Raw genomic sequence first — 21,335 nt, forward strand, 5'->3', positions numbered from 1 at the left:
TCAGAAATTATATTGGCTTCCCATAACTTTTTCTCCCTTCATCCACCCTGTATTCTCCAGCTTCCCTAGGTCCTGGAATGGCTTCCAGACCTCAAAGGCATCGAGATAAATGACAATGCTGGTAGAAGCAGAGAGGTAGAAGCCAGGACCCTGGAACTCAGCAATGTGTGGAGTCAGAAAAAGCTTAAACAGCACCACAGCATCTGTAATGAACTTGATTTATTGTTAAGAGTTGGAGGCAGCTCCCTTACAGCAGCTGGGAACTATAGCAGGGAGGTGTGGGGAGGAGCAGAGCACAGCAGCACGGGAGGGTGGGAGCTAGGAAGAACACAGGCGGGCCCGTTTTGGTTTCCACACAGTCATTTGGCAGAAAAGCCAGGCCCTGACGATAGCGTCTGGATTTCTCAGTCGGGCGGTGGTCTGGCAGGGCTGCTTACTGGCTTGCTTGGGGTGAGGTCCTCTCCCGGGGTGGTATTTTTGGCCTGTTTTCCTCTCACTCAGTAGGAGTTAAGCCTTAGCTCAGCTTCGTCTCCCTGTTTCCTTCCTCCCTCTCATTTTCCCCAAGTCTTCTGGCATGGCCTCCACCTCTCAGATCCTCTGTCCAAGAATTTGGAGCTGGAAAGGCAGCCAGCATTCCCATTTCAGCTGCAGAATGGCATAGTGGAATGTTGGGGGAGTCACACATTGCTGGGGCGTCAAATGTTGGGATGTCAGGCAGTGGCTTTTTAACCCGTTACACACCCGGCCACAGCAGATGACCACATGCAGATAAATGCCAAGCAAGGTATAAGAAGGGATCAGGATAGTTGGAATTGGGGGGTGAAAACTTCATAAGGTCAGGGAGCTTGGAAAAATTCTGGGATTGGGGCTGGGTTCTCCTTGCCCCTTTGGCTGCCTAGTAGGCCTGGTCTGGGCACAGCTTTCGGATGCAAATGTTATGAAGCAGGGGCTGGGAGGTTAAGCTCCTTTCTTCTCTCACCAATCTGTTGGTCAAACGAGCTTCAAGTTTTGGATTGAGACATTCAGATACAGAGGGAGGCACTGGGACTGTGTAGCAGTGGTGTGCCCCCAGACCCCTGCTGGAACCACGACTCTGGTGGGTAAAGGGATGCACATGGAGGAAAGGATGCAGCTCTGGGCACCTCACTGATGGTATCCTGCCCCCAGGTCACATAAATTACTACTGGAAATCCTTCCTTGGGATGCTAAATAAATAGATTAAGATAAAGAGGTCCCTGGGGTTGGGGATATGATCTCCCACCATGAGGGAGGAGGTTACTCTCTGAGACCTGCCCTCGCTCCTCCCCAATACCAGCATTAGGCAGCGCTGAGAGGGTGTCATTCCAGGGTTCTCAGGCATCACATGACTTCATATCCTAGTTTTGTACCCTCCCCCATCCCAATCCTGTTACCTTTGGTTTTGAGACTCCTTTCAGGCATCGATGGCGGAGGGAGGGGGGAGACGACAACCCCTCCCACTTAGCCCAGCCTAAGTTTCCACACGACATCCCGTCCCCTGCCACACATAACCCCCACCCCCAGCTGCATATCCCTCAACCCCAAAGGACTCAGCGGTAGCCATTCTCTAAAGGAGCTAGGGGAGCAGATCCCTGGGGAAGGGAGAGTGGTTCTTTCAGAACTCAATCTTGCAGGCCGGGAAGGACTCATCCTGCATGACCACGGTGCTGCTGCTAGCCAGGACCAGAACATTCAGTTGTTGCTGCTGCTCATGAGTCTGCTGGTACCACTCACGAGTCACCTCTGTGTCATGAGTAGGGATGAGAGTCACCTAGGAGGGAGACAAGACATGCCCGATGTGAGAATGTGAAGGGAAGGGAAGTTGGGGGATGGGGCACCTCATGGTCCAGAAGCAGTGCCACTGCCTGTAGAAAGGGCTGAGTCTTTCTATGAACAGAGACTGTGGTCCACTCTTGCCTCTGAGTAAACTTGGACCAGACTACCTCCTTGGTGTTTCTTGCCTCTCACCTGAAGATTCTCCCCCCACTGGGCCTTGCCCTCCAGCAGGGCATCCAGCACAGCCCGGCTCGGCTCGCCATTGGCAGGGTCATTCCCACTGACCACATAGTAGGATGCACGCACTCGTCGGAAGAAGTCAAGGTCAGCAGTCTTGCCACTGCAATGATTCGGGATATAGGCAAGATCCACATATACCGGGGGGCCAGAGCCACCCTTGGAGCCCAAGGCTGCTGTAGAGACAAGACAGGACTCATTGCAGAGGAAAGTAGAACTCTCGGCAACCTTCTTCCTCCCTCCTCCCTCCCTCCGGCTCCTGGAGCCCTTGACCAGCCACACCCAACCCCAAACCACAATCTCTCCCACTTTCCATGTTTTACTTACTTGGTCCTGCCTTGAGTCCGTTGACTAGACCCTTGGACATGGGGCTGTGTGAATCCTTTTCCTCTGCTGGGGTGACCTGGCTTGGAGTGCTGCGTGGTCTGGGTGGGACCCGGGATGCTCGATCAGCAGTCCCTTTACCAGGGGTGGGCGAGCGTTTTCCCCGAAGATCCGGACGCCTGACAGGAGAGGCTGGCTTGGCTCTGCCTGGGGCCCTACGGCCTAATCTCCCCTGTGCCTTCTCCTTCTCCCGTAGCCTCTCTACCCTTCCAGACTCAGAGCTGAGCCCCTCGGGGTCAGCCATGCACACATCTGGGCGGGGAGGAGATGGGTGTGGGTCTGGCTGGGGGATAGGGGGTGGGTCATGGCCAGGCCTGGGATGGTGAGTTCCACTGACCCCACCAGCTTTGTCCACAGGCAAGAAGTCCCCATCTTCATCTGAGTCAAGGACTGCCTCAGCTGTGATGGATGGACACTCCTCAGTTTCTGGCGGAACGTCAGAATCTGACTGTGAGGAGCCTGAGTCACTGGCTGACGTCGGGGGTGTCTCATCTGCCACGGGGCATGGACCCCCTGTGGCCCCAGGGGCCCCGGGCCGGCGCCGCCCCCCTCTCCCTACCAGCCGAGCTTCCTCAGTTGAGAGCTCACTGTCATCCGTGGATCGAGGCAGAGGCGGGTTTAGGAAAGACGGGGAGAGCTCCCCACGATGTGGCCGGGGCTCAGCAGCACATCCCTGGGGCCCAGCCTCAATCTCAGGGGAGACACTTCTAGGCTGGCCTCCAGAGGCCTCTCCAGGGCACAGTGGTTGCTCAGGGGACAGCAGCGTGTCAGGCCTGGAGCTCCTTTCAGCTCCCTCAGGCCAGGCCCCATGTTCCCAGGCAGGGCAGGCCTCAGCCTCTGCCTTCTCAGCCTTGGCTGGGACAGGGCCTGGGGGCTTGGGGCTGGTTTCAGTTGGGCCATTGGTGGCACAATCCCCAAAGGGACTCTGTGAGGGGCCTGGCTTCTCAGTGGCTGCCGCTGAGCACTCTAGGCGGCAGGGCAGGGTGCCATCATCCATTTCTCCAGGCAGGCTTGCAGCTGGAGCTGGGGCCATGTCCAGTGAAGCTGGAGGTGCGGGGCTCAGAGGAGTGAGGTCCCAGAGGCCGTGGACTGCTGGGTCCATTCTTGGGACCAGCTCTACAGACCCTTGTTCTGCAGCCTCCAGGCCAGGAGGGAAGCGCTCAGTCACACTCGAAATCACAGGTGTGGTGGCCTCTGAAGAGGAGCCTTCAGAGAGGGCTGGGGAGGCAGGTCGTGGCAGACTGGAGAGGAGAGGGGCCCCAGGAGAGCTGGGTGATGGGAGCTGGGGCAGTGAGGAGTCCAGGCTGGGAGCCTTGGTAACTTCCAGGTACTCATCGTGCCGGGGTCTGGTGGGGGGCCCTGGAGCCAGAGCTAAAGCTCGGTCCCCAGAGAAGGCAAGAGACCCACAGGGTGCTGAGCGGGGTTCCGCCGGAGAGGGCAGCTGTGGAGGAGCTGGCTGCAATGAGGAGAAGCCAAAGGCTGAAGCAGGGAAGTCCAGGCTGGGTCGGGCAGGACCCAGGTGTGAGTCCGCGGAAGGGCTGGTATGTGCCTCACTTTCAGGCCACAACGTGGAGGGGCCTGCAGGCATGGGGTGAGGGGGACTTGGGGACTGGGCCTCTTTTTCCGGCTGCTCCCGAGCCCCCTTCTCAAGCTCCGAGTCACTAGTACTGTCCTCCCAGTGGCCACAGCCTGATTCCTTGGGGGAAGGGGTTCTCCTATCTGGGCTACAGCTCAGGATGTTACCATTAAGAGGAGAGCCTGGGCCTTTGCTCTGGGGAATAGGGACACGGGGTGGTACTGCAGGTGGGGTGAGGTCGGGATCCACACTTGGCCCTGGCTCAGGCTCCTGCCTGGGGGGTACAGTGGGTCCCCCCAGAGCTGCATAGCTGAAGGCTGGACTGTCGAACTGGAGGCGATGGGGTGAGACAGGAGATGAAAGCTCCTTCTCTGCAGATGTGTCTCGGCCAGCAGCCTCTTCCTTGGTTGAGACGCGTGGGGGCCAATCCCCGGCGGCTCCAAGCGGAGGCTCTCTAGTGGGGCAGGCGGGGCCCAGCCCAGTGAGCATCATCTGCTCATAGATGTCTGCATATTGAAAGCTCCTCTCATCAGGGTAGGGCGTGGGCTCTCTCTGCTCTGGCTCAGTCTGCTCAGGCTCCTTGGTGACATGGCTCTTGCTGGCCTCTGGGACCTTTGTGGTGAGGGGGCTGCCATCAGGAGTTCCAACCCCACCTTCTTCTTCCCCTTCCCCTTCGGCCTTTCGGTAGTCCTTCCCTAGAGGGGAGTACGGCCCCCCTTCCAACTCAGCTGTGCTCTCCTGCACAGCAGTAACCCCACTGTCATACTCAGCTGTGCCCCATGAGAAAGGCACAGGAGTGTGTGGCTCTGGGGCAGGTGTTGGGGGAGCTGGAGCTGGGGAGAGGGGTGCTGGCGGCAAGGGTCTGTCCTTGGGCACCCATGGAGGGATGTCAGCCAGCCATGACGGGGTGGTGGATTCAGTCCTCATCGGTGGCATGGGCTTAGGCTCTGGGATAGGGCTCACTTGTCCTTGGGCTGGCGGAACCCTCTGTCCAACCATCTCAGGTGGAGAGGCCGGAGGAGAGATGATCTCGAAAGGGGAGCGAGTCAGCTTGTCCTCTTCCTCTGGTGGCAGGCCAACTGGTGATTCAGCGAGCCAGCGTTCCACCTCCAGCCCCTTCTGTGGTGAGGGCTCCTTGAAGCCCTTGAAGTCTGAGGCCCAGGGGCTCTGAGGTGTACGCTCCAAGGGGGGCACTTCTGGCTCATCATCTGGCCCCTCATCGAGGAAAGTGCTCTCCCTCTCTTCTGCATACCGTGGCCGGGCCCCAGGGCCACCCAGCACATGAGGGAACCAGATCTTCCGCTCACAGCTCAGCTCCCCCCAGTATGTGTCCTGTTCCAGGACCACATCCTCTCTGTCCCTCCAGTACCTGTCCTCCTGCTCAGGAGATGTGTCCTCCCATGTCTGGGCAGGCTCTTTCTGTTCTCCTACTGGCTCCCCTCTGGTTGGAGACGTTTTCCGCCACTCCTGGACCACATCCTGCTCCTTCCAGTACTTCTCTTCCTGCTCCCGCCTGGGGCTCTCTTCCAGCCCCAGAGCTTTGGTCTTCTCCAGCAGAGCTTCTTCCTTTTGCTCCACAGCCTTGACTTTTTCTGGAGATTTTTTCTCTAGGATCATCTCCTTTGGGGTCATGGTTTTATCCTCCTGCACAGGGCTCTCCTGCTCCTGGGCTTTGCCCTTCTCTTCCACGGTCTTGCCTTTTTGTTCATCAGCATTAATGTTTTGTTCCAGGGCTTCCCCCTTCTGTTCTAAGACCCAGTATTTTTGTTCTAAAGCCTGATCCTTCTTTTCCAAGGCCTTGTCCTTTGGTTCTGGGGCCTTGTGCTGCTCAGGGGCTTTGTCTGTCTGTTCTAAGGCCTTACCCATCAGTTCAGGGACCTTGTCCTCTGGAACCTTGTCTTTATGTTCAGAATCTCCGACTTTTTGTTCTAAAGTTTCATCTTTTTCTTCTGGGACCTTGTCCTCCTGTTCCAGGGCCTTGTCTTTTGGTTCTAAGTCTCTGTCTGTTAGTTCTAAATCTCTGTCTTTTGGTTCTAAGTCTTTGTCTTTTGCTTCAGGGGCCTTCTCCTTCTGTTCCTTGGCTGTGTCCCTTTGTTCTAAGGCTCTGCCTTTTTGTTCTAAACTTTTATCCTGCTGTTCCACAGCTTTGTCCCTTTCTTCCAGAACCTCATCTTTCTGATCGATGGCTGTATCCTTCTGCTCTGTGACAATATCCTTGTGCTCCAGAGTCTTGTCCTTCTGCTGTAGGACTTCATCTGTTGGCTCAGGTCCCTTCTCCTTCTGCTCTGGGGTTCTGTCTTTCAACTCTGGAACTTTGCCTTCCCATTCCATGGCAATATCCTCCATGGAAGGGCTTGGCAAAGACTCAGGACTCTTGGTGAGGGAGCTATCAGGTGTCAGAATGTGTTCATCAGGGCTTGTTATCACTCCAGGTAAGTGCTTCCCATCTCCTAACAGTGCAGAGTGAGAGAAGGAGCTGGCAGGGAATTTTCCATCAGGGCTCTCATCTGTGATGTCTGCCTGTGCAGAGTATCCACTGGTCCCATCTGTGGGAGGTGACACCGTGGTTGCACAGGGCTCTGGAATAGATACAGGGGCTGGGTGATGGGAGGTGTCTTCGGCCTGCATCAGAGGCCCCTTTTCTTCCTTTCCTAGGCTTAGTTCCCCAAACTGGAGGGTGCCAAGGCTTTCTGGAGACAGCTGCTTAGAAGAGATATCCAGAGAGGTCTCCTTGCTAGGACTCTCTTCTGAGAAAGAAAGTGACCGGGTATCTTCTGGAGATACTTGTGGCCAAAGATCTTTGTGTAGGTGCTGCTCTGTCAGGCCACAGGGAGACCTAGGGATGGCTTCTTGGTTGGCAGTGTCTGGGGAGACCACGCTGAGGACAGAGAGGGACTCTGCCTCTCCAGGGGAGAGGCCTCGGTCAGGAAACTGGAGTACTTCATCTTTCTGAGGTTCACTGGGTTCTTGGACTGATGTTCCCAAATCTCTGGGAACAGCTTCTGTTTCCAGAATTGGGCCTGTGGGCTCTCCTGCCTCCAAAGTCTCAAAGACTATTGCTTTGTCCTGTTCTGGCAGCAGTTGGATGGTGCAGCCTACCTGTCCCCCAGCAATGCTGAGGGGCTCTTCTTGGGCCTGGGGGCTCCTGGGAGGAGACACCGTTCCTTCCTCCTCGAATGTGCCTTCTTCAGGCCCTGGCTTGACTGTCTCCTCTGCAGCATCTTCCTTGCCCACACCTGGTGTACGCTTAGTATCTCCCCAGGAGTCGGCTTCCTGGAAGTCTTGGGGCTCAGACTTTTCTTCCACTGGGGACTGATGAAAGGGTGTGTGGGTTGCACTGGGTGGGCCAGATGCTGGAGGAGAGGCCATCTTCACTGTGCTGTCATCTGGGCTGAGGCAGCGCTCCTCCATTTCTCCAAGGGCTGGTTCCCCTGGATGTAGGGTGTGCCCAGGGGCAGCAAACACTGGGGCTCCATACTGGTCGTGAAGTTTCTCAGACATCTGTACATTTGCAGCCTCCTCCTCTTCCTCTTCCACAGCTCTCTCTCCAGGCAAGCCTCTCCCTACAGTCTCTCCCCTCTTTTCTGATTCCCCGGTCACAGAGAAATCCTCACAGGGTGGTGATTTGAAACCCTTGTCTTCTTCCAATGAGGAGGTGGGTGAGATGGTACCAGCTGAGGGCACGTAGTCCAAGCCCTGAGTGGCTTCAGTGCGGGATGAAGGGATGCTTGTGACCGTGTCAAGCAGCAGGGAGCTCTTGCCTGTCTCCTCTGTCTGAGGAGCTGTGAGTGAAGCCACGGACTGGTCCTCAGCCACGGATGTGGCAAAAGAAGAAAGCTTGTCACACTCAGTGATTGAGGTGGCTGAGGACACGTGCTCCTCTTCAGCCAGAGGGGCGGCTACCATGTTGGGGGGGTAGGTGAGTTCGGTCTCTGGCGCTCCATAGCTTTTGCCGGAGGTGGCGAGAACAGCACCATCTGCAGGCTGGCTAGCCTCAAAGGTGCCAGGACCTTCAGGCCCAGGGAGGTCATAGGTACCCGTGGGAAACCTAGGTGGAGCTGGGCGCTCCTCGGGCTCATCATGGATCTCCTCATCTGAGATGGTCTGCTCGGTCTCTGAGTAGCCAGGGATCGTCTCGTCCTGGATGTAAGAGACGTGCTCAGTGACTCCTGCAGGGGTAGCCAGGCTGCTTAGGAATGATGAGGCCTCCTTCTCAGGGGCCTTGCCTTGAAGTCCCAGTTCCCGGCCCCCAAGAGCCTCCCTGCCCCTTGGAGTTACCTTTAAGGCTTCTTGCATATGTTTTTGGTAAAATCCCTCAGCCTTTGTCTCTTCCTCTTCCTCCTCATCTGATGGGTGCAGCTCCTCCATTTCTTCTAACTCAGCCTTCTCTATCACATCCTCCTTTACCTCAGGTTCACTTTCCTCTCTGGCTTCTGTTCTTTCAAGGGGCCCCTCTCCTTCCTTTGGCTTCTTTTCCTCCCAGGTATCTTTCTCCTCCTCTGTTTCAGCTCCAGAGTCTGGGCCTCTGTCCTTGCTGCCTGGTTCCTCAGGGATGTCTGGGACAACTTCTTTTTCCTTCATCACAGGCTCTTCTGATTCCAGCCCTGGGACAGAGGGTGGTGTCTCTTGGGCCACTGTGCTTGGAGGTCCCTCCTCTGCAGCGTCGGGGGGCAGTGGTTTCTCTCCTAGTCCTGTGTCCCTTTGTTCAGCCAGCAACCCCCTCTCCTCACGCTTCAACTCCTCAAAGTCCTGGGTGAGATCCTCTGGAGAAGAAAGGGCCAGCTCCCTGTGGCCACTGACTGTTGGAAGTGGTGCAGCCCCCTTCTGGGCTGGGGGTGTCATGCGGGGCTCAGAGGACAGCTCCTTCTCCCCACGGGCAGCCCGGCTCTTGTCCGCCTTGACTCTGGCAGGGGCCTTGGCTTTGTAGAGGGTCTTTCTCACCTCAGGGGTAAAGGGCTTCAGGTCTGGCTTGGAAACCTTTTTGACCTCAGGCTTGGTATCTTTCCTTTTCTCCTCCTTCTTGGCATCCTTCTTCTCCTCCTTCCTTCCTTCATCCTTCTTGAGCTCCTTCCTCTCCTTCTTGATTTCTTTTTTCTCTTTGTCTTTTTTTTCTTCCAGCTTTGAAATCTTTTCTTTCAGGTGCTTCTTCCCCACCTTGTCTTTGATCAGCTTTCGCTTCTCTGCCTTCAGTGCCTCACTCGACTCTGTCTTCACCCTCTCAGGCTTGGCAGGCTTCTCTGGGGGCTTCTCAGATGCCTCTTTTGCCTTCTTCTCTGTCTTGGCTAATTCCTTGGCTAGTTCTGAGTGGGCCTCCTTGGCTCCCTCTTCGGCCACCTCCTCCCGTTTGGCCAGCTTGCTCACAGCTGTCTTGGTTGTGGCCTTGAGGCTTTCCTTGCTATCAGCCCGCTGTTTGATTTTGCTGGGTTTGAGGTTGGCAGGCACAGCCCCAGTGGCCAGGTCCTTCTGCGTGGCCACAGGGTAGCGCAGGAAGTCCAGATGCCGAAGCTTTTCCAGGCCCTCTAAGATCTTGTTCTGGGGAGCATTCCCTGGAAAAAGCACACGCACAATCTTCTCGGTGGGGTTGGCTGGTAGCCAGACCACCAGAGCAGTGATTGAGGTCAGGTAAGGCACGGAGATCTCAGCCTCCTTCCCATTAGCCAGCACGATGCCTGTCTTAGCTTTACTGTTGCCTGCCCACTTTTGCATGAGGAACTGCATCTCCTTGCTGTCTTTGACCGGGTTGAGGACATACATGTCCAGCCGGCCCACACCCATTTTGTGGAAGAGGGTCAGTGGCTCAATGGTGTTGCTGACCACACGGTACAGTGGCTCGGCCTGGATGCCCAGACGGTTCAGGTGCTGCAGAGTGAGGCAGGCCTCCTCAATGCTGCGTTTGGCCTTCCGGGAGGCATCAGGCAGCCGCAGCTTATCGGGCACGTTAAAGAAGACAACTCCAAGCTCAGGGGAGATGAGGTTCTTCACCCAGTCGCTGTAGCTGCTGGAGCCCTGGGACTGCTCCTCCTCCAGTTCTGCCACTTTGCGCTGTAGGAGTCCGTTGATGCCTGGCAGGTTGTCTGCCCCGATGTGGGTGAGTAAAACCGAGTCAATGCGATCTAGGTGCCGCACCAGCTTCCAGAAGCAGGACTTGCGATCAGAGCCACCATCCACCAGGATGTTGAAACCATTAACAGCGAAGAGGGCAGAGTCCCCTCGGCCGCCAGGGAAGATGTAGCAGCAAGGCTTGGAGAGCTTGAGGAAGCCCCCTGAGGTGGGGGGCTCAAGCAGGTCAAAGGGGGATGGCACGTCCACAGTCTCAGAGACATACTCGGAGAACTCAGCCACGCCATCCATGGTGGGCAGCGTGGGCTCAGGGTTTAGCCGGAGGTGCAGGGTCTCTTGGGAACTGGATAGTCCCAGGTGGCTCCAATCACCCTCCCCTAAGCAGGACACGGTGAGGAAAGCCTGGGTCCCAGACTCTCTATTGCTGAGCAACTGGGCAATCTAGAGGAATGGGAGACAGAAGGCTCAATCAGTCGGGTCATTGGGATTGTCTCAACCCCATTTAGAGTCAATCTGCTAATCTCCATCTCTGAGGTGATTTCCTACCTTTCTTCCAGCATCCCTGAGGGTCAAGGAACTTGGGATGTTCCCTTCCTTGGATCCCTCCTCACAGATCTAGTCCTATCCCATGTTCTGTTACTCTCAGACACTCAGACCTGGAATTTACCTCTGGGTTGTGAAGGACCTGGGCAAAGTTTTGATAGGAGTAGGTGCCACTCTGTAGGATCAGGTCTCCCCCAGGCTCTAAACTTTGCCCACTCAAGATTAGTAGTTTATGAGCTGATGGGCTGCTCAGCAGGTGGCGAACCTAGAGGCAGAAGGAGAGGACTGGTCACCAATGGAGGAACCCCAGGAAAGGGCACTGAATGTTTCTGGTCCCCCTCAGTACTGCAATCACACATTCCCCACTGGCGGCCCCACAACACTTCCAGGGTGGGGCTGGGATTGTGAGGCAGCTTAGATGGCAGAGAGAGGATGGCTCAAAGCCAGGTCCAGGAATTCTTGGCCTTACAGCAGTAGCACTGGCAAGGGTGGGTTATGGCACTTTCGGCAGGCCCTGGTGGCAAGGCAAAGGCCCTGGCCTTACCTCAGAGCTGATGCTGTCGGCACTGGGGTTTACCAGGATGATGGTCTCTAGGATCTCACTCTGGTGGCAGAGGGTCCTCTGGCCTGAGGGAGAGATGCAGGAATTTGTATTGAAGGAAGTGGATATAGACTAAAATGGAGAGGCACTGTGGAAGGCAGGCAAGAAGAATGTGCTATCAGAAAATGGGGCTTACGGGAGAAAGAGAGGCCTGGCTATCCTTAGATCCTGCCACTGTGGAAACTGCTGAGTAAGGTCTAGGAACTGGGTCCCGCTGCCCTTCCCTTTCAGGGTTTCCTCCTTCCCTCTCCCACACTGGCATGTCTTCTCCCTCCCTTCATTTGCTATCCCCTCTGCCTGTTAACTCCCGCCCCAGACTGCCCTGTTGACAAGAACCTTTTGTCCCTCTCGAGCACTAAGCTCCTGGTGCTGCCTGGGGCTGGGGGGCTCAGTTGGAGGGAGGGCTTCTGGAACCATGGTCTTCACTCAGCCCTCTCCTCACTAGCTTGCCTCTGCCCTATGCTTTCTTGCCAGAACGCTTGAAAATAGGGAGGTGGGTGCTTCTGTGCAGTATCTACAGACTCTTCATCCTCCTTTCAAATCCCCCTCTGCAGCCAGAAGTCTTATTCCAAAAGGCTCAGAAGTCTGTACTACCTAAACCTTTAGGGATTCCATGCATAGAGTAGAAATAGGATCTCTGGTTCTCTTCTCTGGCATCTCAGAGGCCAAGCCTGCACACCAAATCTTTGGTCCCCACCACCAAAGATTTCACAGCTCCCTCTTCCACCTCACCTTCATGTCCCCAGGCTCCAGAGAGGCCTGGCTCACTATCCCACAACCGATCCCATGGGAACAGTTTCTCCTCTTATCCTTGCATCTCTCCTATGGGCCTTCTGTCCCAGAGAGGGGAGTCAGGGGTTCACAAGAAAAACTAATAAGGAAGGAGAGGTTCAGGGTGTTCCCCCAGGCTGTGTAGAAGCATAACACACCCTCAAATCCCCTTATTCCCCGTATCCAGACTCACACGAAACACCATGCAATGCAGCAAAGAAAGAAAGTGGCAGGTTAAACAGAAGATGCTGAAGAAGGATGTTGCCATCCCCTGCTCCTGCCCTTACCGACTGCAGCACATAGTAGAGTTACCTTACAAACACAGAGTTGAACAGATGGTCTGGGGAGTGGGCTGTCTGGAGGATATTGGTGGGAGGACTCATAACCTGTCCCCCAGACCCTCTTCTGTGACCCAGCGCTCTCTCCTCTTTCTGGGGCTCAGACAAGAGGACCCTGGGGCCAGGGCCTTTGTTAAGCGGAAGAGCCGTGGTGCCAGGATCAGGCAGATCTGGCAGCACCCGGCTGCAGTTGCAGCTGCAGGGGAAATGAACTATGGATGGTGTCAGAAGACCAAACCCCCATACAGAGTGGGTGGGCCCCAGGAGGAGTTCAAGGGTTCTCTTCTATTAAGTTGGGAATTGAGGGACGCTTTGAGGTCAGTTCAGAGGATGAGAATCACCTCAGAGACACGCAGGGGCAAGGCTTGGGTAGATGATGGATGAGGGCTATCATGGTTCAGGGAGAGGCCAGCCCTAGGCTAGCTCTCAGTAGTTTAGACTGAGAAGGGCAATTCCTCTCCCTGCTCCCTGCCCACCGCTCCCCCGCCCCCACCACAGACGCACAAGGTCACACATTGGAACCCGAGGGTCATAAAGAAATATCTGTGGTACAGATGGATTTGCTTTCTATCTATAACTCCCCCTCCCCACATTCTACCATTCCCCACAGTCCCCTAGTCGACTCCTCTGATCCAAGTTCTGGTCTTGGCACAAGATTCCATCCCTCACCCCTGCGCTCTCCCGTTGTGGATCGTGACCGGCGACTCCGAGGTTTATATCCTGTCCCCCTCCTTTTCAGCCTCTGTTCTCTCTTCTGCTCCCCCCAGCAATCCCACTGAAGGCATTTGACTTGTTTTCCCTTTTTCTTTGGCGAAGACTTCTCGGGAAGCAGGGGCAGTGATGGGGTGGGGGGTGGGATGCGGGTGCTGAGGCGGAGCAGGCGGGAGGGCAGGTGTCTCCGCAGTGAGGCGGCAGGGGAGGGGGGCCGCCGGGCAGCTGCAGTCTGCCGCAGTGTGTGAGTGTGTGCGAGTGTGCGCGCTGAGCTCTGGCTCCTCCCCGCCCCCACCCCCCACCCCAGCATGACAAGTCATTTTCTTGGCTGCCTCTGCATGGGGGGTGGGGAGGGGGGGGAACACAGAGAGGGAGAAGAAACTGGTTCCTCTGTTCGGAGCCCCCATCTTGGGAAGAGGAGCAGAGATGAGATGGGGGTGGGGCCCTGACTGGGAACCTGTGGGGTTGACAGGACTGGGAATGCGGGGCAGCTGCTGGAGAGAGAGAGCTCTCAATCTCCGAGGGCAGCCAGAAAGAGGAGGACTTAAGAGTCCAAGTTTAAAGCCAGTCGCAGGGAATGGGTGTTGGGAGCCCACTGCAGATAGCCTGGCCTGTGAAGAGGTGCATGCCACGTCTTAATGACCCTTTCCTCCCTTCTTTTCCATGGTGTCCCCCATCTTCCCTTACTGGGCAAAAACTCGCGGTCCCATTCACCCCCAGCATAGAAGCAGCTGAGCCCTCTAGCAGCTGACACCCAGAGACCCTCCCATTAGGTGCATTCCCATAACCTCTGCCTTCCCCTCAGATTCTTCTGCCCCTACCCAATACACAGCCCCCAACCCCCGACGCTGCCCGGCAGAGCCAGTGACACCCCCTCGGCTGCTGCCCCCACGCTGCTATCTACCAACTTGGCCCAGCTTTCGAGGTGGACTGTCACCATCCCAGACCCACTGGCCTCCTCCTGGTTTTGGGTCCAGGCTGGCCCCATAACCAGTAATGTTCATCTTCTCTCTCTGTTCCGTCACCCTGCCCGCCCACGCTGGGATGGTTCCAGACACACCAGATTAGGTACCAACTCCCTTTCCGTTACCCTCATCCCACCTCCCTATCTCAGCATCCCCCACACCCCCCACCCCCATGCCAAGCCCTTTGGCTTGGTTCGGTTCTTACCCTCGGGTGTGGGAGGGAGCCCCTCATGAGGCTGCGGCTCCGGCCTCAGCCGGCAGCTTGAGGGAAGAGTCTGCGGCACTAGGGGTGGGAGTGGGGGGGGGCACTTGATGGTGAGGGCGGCGCCAGGGCGGGGAAGAGGGGCTGGTCCATGACGCGGCACTAGCGACTTAACTATTTCTTTGCCTTCACAGTGACAGTGCTCTGGTGCTTCTGACTGGTGGGGGCTGAGGAGTTGTCTAGCAGCTCAAAGAGCCAGGATGGTCTCCAATGGCCCACAGGGCCCGTTTCCCCAACCCTGCTTAGTTAAGAAATATTCATCAGCCCAAAGACCAAAGCCCTGTACTACACACTGCGGGGATACAGGAGGCATGGTCTGCCTGGGCCCTCCCCCCTCTCTCAGGAACCATCTGCTGCCTCTCCCCTCAGACCCAGGGAATGACCTTCAATCCCTAGAGGAGCAGGAGACAAAGAGGCTAGGGGCCTGAAAGCATGGGGTAGGAATAAGGGGACTACTTTAAGCTGGGGATGATGTGAGGGAGTTGAACTGAGCTCTGCTGCCTTCTGAGCCACAGCTGCAGAAATGGGGGTGGGGGTGGGATGGCAAACAGAAATAAGTCTTATTTTGGTTGGAAGTAGTTTGAAATTCTGTAGTGGACACATGGTCCTGATCCTATCTTGGGTGGGGCACAGGGGGCCAGGGACTGCATGCAATTCTCTGCCAATGCAGCGCAGCACAGCAACCCCCCAGGCACTGATACTTGGAATTCTTGGTCATTGGGTATAAAGAGGCATTCTCTGAAGATTCAGGGTTCTTTCTGCCTTTCAGTGAAATAATTAAAGGGATAAAAGAAGATCACTGCCAGCCCTACAAGATTTTCTTACTATGGGCCAATTATTAAATGTTACATAAAGTACTCTTTGGACTAAAAAAATATAATGACTTTGTAGAGTGTTGGAACCCTGTTTTCCTCGTCTCTGCACCCTGCTATGTTTTACTGATGTCTCTGTTTTATAAAAATCTTAATCCTTCCAGTATTCCTGTTTCCCTTAGTCTCCCTCTGTCTCAAATTTGATAACATATGCTCTAGGACTTGGAGAGGACCTCAAGCATTGCATTCCTACCAGGTGATGCTCAGGTTCCCACAGAATTGTTCCCTGCCCTCTTCCCTTTCCATCAACCCTCCCCAGTCCTGGCCAATTCCTACAGCCTTCCTCATGATAGCATCCACCCACTTTTACCCCAGCACCAGCCCCACCCTTGCCCCAGGCTGCCAAGAGCTGCTTTTGAAGGTCAGAGAAGCCAAAATAGTCTTTGCTCTTAGCATCCCCATCCCCCCTAAACTGCCTCTAGAGGAGAGGAGGAGCTGAGTCACCAGTGGTGGTGGTGGTGGGGAGGACTACAGAGGGGGAGGAATCCTTGCTCAGATCCGGGGATGCAAAGCAGCAACATGGCAACAGCCCCATTTGGATGGAGGAGGCCATCTGCAGAGATACACAATGCAAACCAGGCTGAGTTCCCAGCACCACAGAAGGGAAGCACCTCCCTTCTGCACCTTCATAGTTCTCATTTCCTTCCACCTCAAACCTTCTATCTCCTCCCTGCTTTTTAAGGCTCTCTGGAGTGGGAGAGGAGGAAAACTTGGATAGACACATAGCTTGAGAAAAAAACAACCCTTCCCAGCCCAATGCAGAGCCCACCCTTATTTTCAGCTCTTACCCCCAGGGACCACACCCTGGGCAAAGTTCCAACTCACAGTGGAGTTTTCCTTTAGCCCTCACCCTCTGAATAGCCACCCACCACAACCAAACCTCCATCCGCTGTGTTCCCTGGCTCTGCTGCAATGAAATGGTGAGATGCCAAAAAAGAGAGAGAGGCCTGAGCGCAACACAGAGTGAGATCAGAAGTCCTGGATTTGAGACCTGACTCTACCGTTTTACTAATCATGCTTTTAAACAAGCCACTTAAGCGGTCTGAAAGTTTATTTCCAGAACTATAACATGAGTATAATATTAGTACCATCCTCCAATAATGCTTTCAAGGGTGAATGGCATAAAAGATGAAAAAATACTTCATTGCTAGAATCCTAAACCTGCAGTGCACAGATGCCACTGGAAGTCTGTCCCCCTTTTGTAGAGGATTTATGAGAGGGCACCTAAGTGACCAGGGAAATCCTAAATCAAAATCTCAGACTAGACCAACTCTAGGAATAACTTAGCTCCCAGGTAAACCCAGGACTGGAGATGCCTGCAGGAAGGGACTTAAAGTACTCTTCATCGCAAACCTCAGTTCTAGGAGCCAAATGAACTGCTGTATTAATTCAGAATGGTCTTCATGTTTGCAGAAGTAATAGAACTAACACTTGCATCAGTGGTGATACAGAGTCACACAGAAGGCTTCTAAACTGGTCCTTAAGCCTGTGCTTTTTTAGAGTCATAGAATGTCAATTGTGAATTATAAATTATGAAGCCCTCCCCCTTTTCTGTACGTGCTCAATAATAGAAGTAGTATCAGAGTGTTATTTAAGCTCAGTTTCCCATTGTTTTAATTGTTTCTGGGTTTGTTATAAGATGCTTGGATGCTCCAGATTTGGGGGGGGCGGGTCTCATCCTCAGCATGTGGGAGTTCTGGGTCAGGGGTTGACCCTGTGCCACAGTAGTGACCCAAGCCGCTGCTGTGACAATACCAGATCCTTAACCCTCTGTGCCACAAGAAAACTCCCAAGCTCTAGATTTCTTTTCTTTTCTTTTTTTTTTTTTTTTTTTTTTTTTTTTGCAGGAGATAGAAAGTAAGGCTCCAAGTCACCACTGGAGACTACCTGGTACAACATTCACCTTGGAAAGCCTTTACCACTTGTGACCACTAGAAGGAGCTGGGCTACTGACTCTCAATTAAAGTGTCCCCTCCTTTTCAGTGCCTTTTCTGTGTGTGGGGGTGGGGGGGAGGCTAGTGGCAGGAATAACCACACTCTCCCTACCTTTGCTTGGGCCCAGGGCTTAAGGAGAGGTGAGAGGGATGGTGGTCCAGCCTTTGGGGTGGGCAGAAAAGATTAAATCATAAGGTATTAGCATATCTCTCTACTGAAATCAGCAGCCTAGTTCCCTTTGCCTCCCTACTAAAGGGAGCCTGAAAGGAGGGGCAGTGCCTGCAGCTGCTCTGGGCTGACTGTTGTTTGTGGGGACAGCTGAAAGAGAAGCCAGCACGGGTGGGGCTGAGGCTGTCTGAGCCATGTGGGTTTTTCCCGGAAATTCTCCACTATTCTCCAGGGACATAGTCAGGCCACCATAAAACTAAAAATATTCAAAAGTAAGCCCTGATCTTAGGTATAATGGCCTAAGCCCCTTATGGACACCATAATAAAACTCTTTGATTGAAAGGACCTAGTAGCTGTTTACATATTGGTACTCATTTCTGAGAGGTCCCTGACAGTAACTATACATCTCCCTGTAAGCATTTTCCCAAGTATTCCCACATCTTATTCTGAAGAATGGCTAATTATTTTGTTTTAAGTTATGATCATTCCTATGTCATTCCAGAAAGCATCTACTCTTACATCTGTGTCTAAAAGAACAAGGTTAGAGAATTCAGTGTGAATTAATAACATCAGCAGATACTCTCCAAACTTCAATCCAGTTGTTAATTTCATCTGCTGTCATTCCCTTATCCAGCCTTGTGCAAAAGCTCCTAGGATTAATAAAGTTATGAAACTGTCACTTGTCAATCACTAGAGCTGATGGAGGAAGCAATGACATGAGTAATTGTAAACAGAAGGCAGTCTCAAACAGTGACTGGCTAGCTTCACAGGAAGCCGCTCACATCAAGAAGATGTCAGCCTCAAATTTTTAAAGTGCTGCATATATTCCTAAGATGATGGAGCATTAGTCATGTTAACCTTGTCTGATCTCTCCAGGATCAACCCTAGAGGAATAGGTGATCAGGGAAATGACCAAAGATGTGGCAATTAGCAGGAGGAGCAGAAAAAGAAGGGGAGGTGATTCTCTATTATACTGGATAATTGAGAATTATCTATATAAGATATAAATTCAGTCATTTGGTGGCAATGACTTTTGTTCTTTTTTCGCCATGCTCACAGCATGCGGAAGTTCCCAGACAAGGGGATGAACCCAAGCCACAGCTGTAACCAAAGCCACAGCAGTGACAATACCGGATCTTTAACCTGCTGAGCTACAAGGGAACTCCAGCAGTGACCGCTGAGTTGGGTAGACTTATATTCCATAAAAACAATGGTGTATGAATTAGTTTGTCAGCATTTACCAATAACATTATCAGATGCCCATCACTTTAACAATGAGATATACGGCTTTCTGTAGTTTCCCCACAGATACTGTCATGGAATAGCAGTTCCTAAAATATTGTTTTCTTAAATTCCTGACCATTTCTTCTACCCAGCAGAATGGGAAATTGCAAACCGTGAACTTTGATTTCAGAGCCAAACCTCAAAGTATGACTAGCTCTTGCAGAAGTAAATCCAGGAAAACCTGCTTCCACTCTGGATTTCATGGTGCTCATCGGTCTTTGGTACAATGTTTCTGCTCTGCTCTGGATATCGGTTGACTGAGCCAAAGGAGGAACCAGAAACCCTGAATTCTGGAGGGTAGGCTCTGTAGCTTGAGAAAACAATGCTAAGCAAGAATCTGGGAAGGTGAGTCTGGGGTTCAAGGGTTTTTGTAAAGGGAAGCAAGGAGGCCAGGGTATACAGAAAAGGGAATACACAAAAAAAAGAGCGAATTTTTACACAGATGATTGATACGTCATTCTCTTAGTGCATGTCAATAGCTGTTCATAAAACTACCCTCTTCTGAGGTAGAAATTATGTTCTCTAGGCTTCCCCCACCATCATACCATCTGTCTGCAGTGTGCGGCTATGTGCGGATAGCTATGGGAGCTTTACAACTTTCCCCTCAGGCGTCTCTCCCTTCCTCCCCACCCAATCCTCCCACAAGGCCAGTTCTGCCTGGAAGACTGGACTTCTGCTCTTCTGTGACCAGCCCTCACCCAAAGGACAGAGACAAATTGATACTAATCCTAACCTTTGACCTCTGAGGAGAAGTGAGCTAGATGCCGGGTAATGAAGAGTCTCAATTGTTGGTTCAGGTCAATGGATGATAAGTCAATGTTCCAGGAGAGAATGCCTGTGAGAGAAAAAGAAACAAAGAGGGACCTAGATAAGGTCAGAGGGACTAGACTTCTGAGAGAACTTCCAAACTCACAGAAGGGGTAAGGAGAAGGAAGGGATAAGAGCAATTGCTATGATCAGCCTCACTGATGTCTTTGAGAAGGGTGGCTAGTGCCTTTGCCTGTCTCCCATACTGTGCCTTTCTTGGGCTTTGCTGGAGCCAGAGGGAGAAGGGCAGAGTTTAGGCTAAATTTGGTCATTAACAAGTTTGTATGTAGGAATTTTCTTGCAGAGTTGACCAGGTGAGATAGAAATGACACCCAAGAGCCCCTTCCTTCTGGATACAGCTAAGTAGGTTTCTAAATTCTCCTTCTGTGGCCCCCTCCTTGCCTACACTCCTCCGCGGCTGGCTTCCACCCGCAGGTGGCTCCGCAGCACTGCGCCACAGGCAGTGAAGGACTGAGAAGCTTGTGGTCACGAAGGTCACTCTCAGTCTGGCCGCTGGCACTGGGATATTTGAGATTTGTCTGCGGCGTTCAGAAAGCACCCTGTGCCTGTTCAGAAACCTACAGAAGAAATTAAGGTAGGGACCTGGACTCTCCAGGGGATGGTGAGGACTTTTAGGGCGTCTGCCCCATGACACTGCAGGAGAGAGGGGTGCAACTAGAAAGGGCTCCCCAGGCAATACACAGAGCTCCCCACCCCTCCTCAGGGAGTTTGTGGAACACCACAGGGTGTGCGGGAATGATGGCGAAGCGAGATGTTGGCAGCTGGGGTGAGGGAATACAGATGTGTGACACAGAGGATGGAGGTGACAGGCCAGGAGCTGATGATTCAGATCAACAGGGCGCGCAGATCTCAAGAAAAGCACACTATGGTTGGAGGATGCAGATGGCAAAGAAGAACGGGATGAAGGATGTCCCGAGAGCAGCCAGGACAGCAGCTCACCTTGTTCAAGGTGGGCCCGCACGGCCCTCAGTTGACTCTCCGAACCGATATCGCCGATCACGATGAGCAAAGAGTGTTTCCTTAGGTCCCAGCGTGCTGCCGCCGCCGCGGCTCCGGCCTTGTACAGCGGCTCCGCGGGGTTCTGAGCCAGCGGAGAGCCGGGGCTTCGGAGCCCTAGCCCAGGACTTGTCTCCATGGCAACGCCACGAGGCCGCCCGGGCCCAGCCTCGGTCTCCATGGAAACTCCTTTGGAGTGCAAGGCCGGCGTCGGCGGCGGGGAGAGTGCGCGCGGTTCTTAAAGGCCGGCGGCAGGAGCCTCTCATTGGCTGCTGCCTGTCAGGGGGCGGAGCACTGGCGCCGCAGCGGCTGGGAAGGGGCCGCGGAGCTCTGCTCTGCGGTTTCGCTGGGCCTGGGGAGGGGCTCGGGGGTTGGTGGCTGTCCCACTCCGCCCCCACTCATTTTCCTGAGCGATCTCTCACTCCGACTTGGGTAGGAGTGGGTTATCTGAGGGACCGGGTGGAGGGGCGAGTCTAGTACCTCGGCACCAGAAGCTTCTAGTTAGGATGTTTCCCCGGAAAAGTACTATCTGGCAATTCCGCAGCCTCACCCGAACTGAGGGGAGCCATCTTGTCCCTCTCTGCCTCGAGTTTATGTTGCATCCTTCTGTCCTTCCATGTTGGTGTTAACACAATTTGGGGTTTTTTTTTTTTTTTTCCTGACCTCATTGCCTCAGGCCCTGGGTGTGCACTGGGAAGCTGTGCAGTATCAGAGGGACAGAATGACCTTCCGGCCCTGAGTCCCTGGTGAGTTGTTATTCCGAAGATAGTGTTTGGCTAGTCTCCATCTCTGCTGAGTGCAGTGAGCTCAGACTGCAGCAAGGGGTGTTTCAGTAAAACCCAAGCAAGACCTTCCCAACTACAAATAATGTGACACAGTGAGTTGGGTAACCTTGGAAGGCAATGGTATGACTTCCCCAGTAAATTCTCAAAACAGAAGGGACAATGTTTGAACCAAGAGAGGGCTTGGCCCTTCCAAAATGCAAAAAGCCGGGGGATGTGAAAGAAGGC

The 21,335-nt window shown here is 53.8% G+C and overlaps 1 protein-coding gene across 2 annotated transcripts; it reads right to left on the minus strand.

Moving 5' to 3' along the window:
* Positions 1-204: 204 nt before the first annotated feature.
* MAP1A (microtubule associated protein 1A) lies at positions 205-20,404 on the minus strand. Of its 2 annotated transcripts, XM_047766534.1 has the most exons (7): positions 20,269-20,404; positions 19,235-19,336; positions 11,139-11,221; positions 10,719-10,859; positions 2,359-10,492; positions 1,987-2,207; positions 205-1,789 (listed from the first exon to the last, which is right to left on the minus strand). In XM_047766534.1, the coding sequence occupies exons 5-7, from the start codon at positions 10,340-10,342 to the stop codon at positions 1,634-1,636; spliced, it is 8,361 nt and encodes a 2,786-aa protein (XP_047622490.1). In that variant the 5' UTR covers positions 10,343-10,492; positions 10,719-10,859; positions 11,139-11,221; positions 19,235-19,336; positions 20,269-20,404; the 3' UTR covers positions 205-1,633. The 2 variants fall into 2 exon arrangements, with proteins under 2 accessions (XP_047622490.1, XP_047622491.1); XM_047766535.1 differs by lacking the exons at positions 19,235-19,336; positions 20,269-20,404 and adding an exon at positions 14,186-14,260.
* Positions 20,405-21,335: the final 931 nt, after the last annotated feature.

This window comes from Phacochoerus africanus, chromosome 2, assembly GCF_016906955.1.
Source record: "Phacochoerus africanus isolate WHEZ1 chromosome 2, ROS_Pafr_v1, whole genome shotgun sequence".
Classification (NCBI taxonomy): Eukaryota; Metazoa; Chordata; class Mammalia; order Artiodactyla; family Suidae; genus Phacochoerus; species Phacochoerus africanus.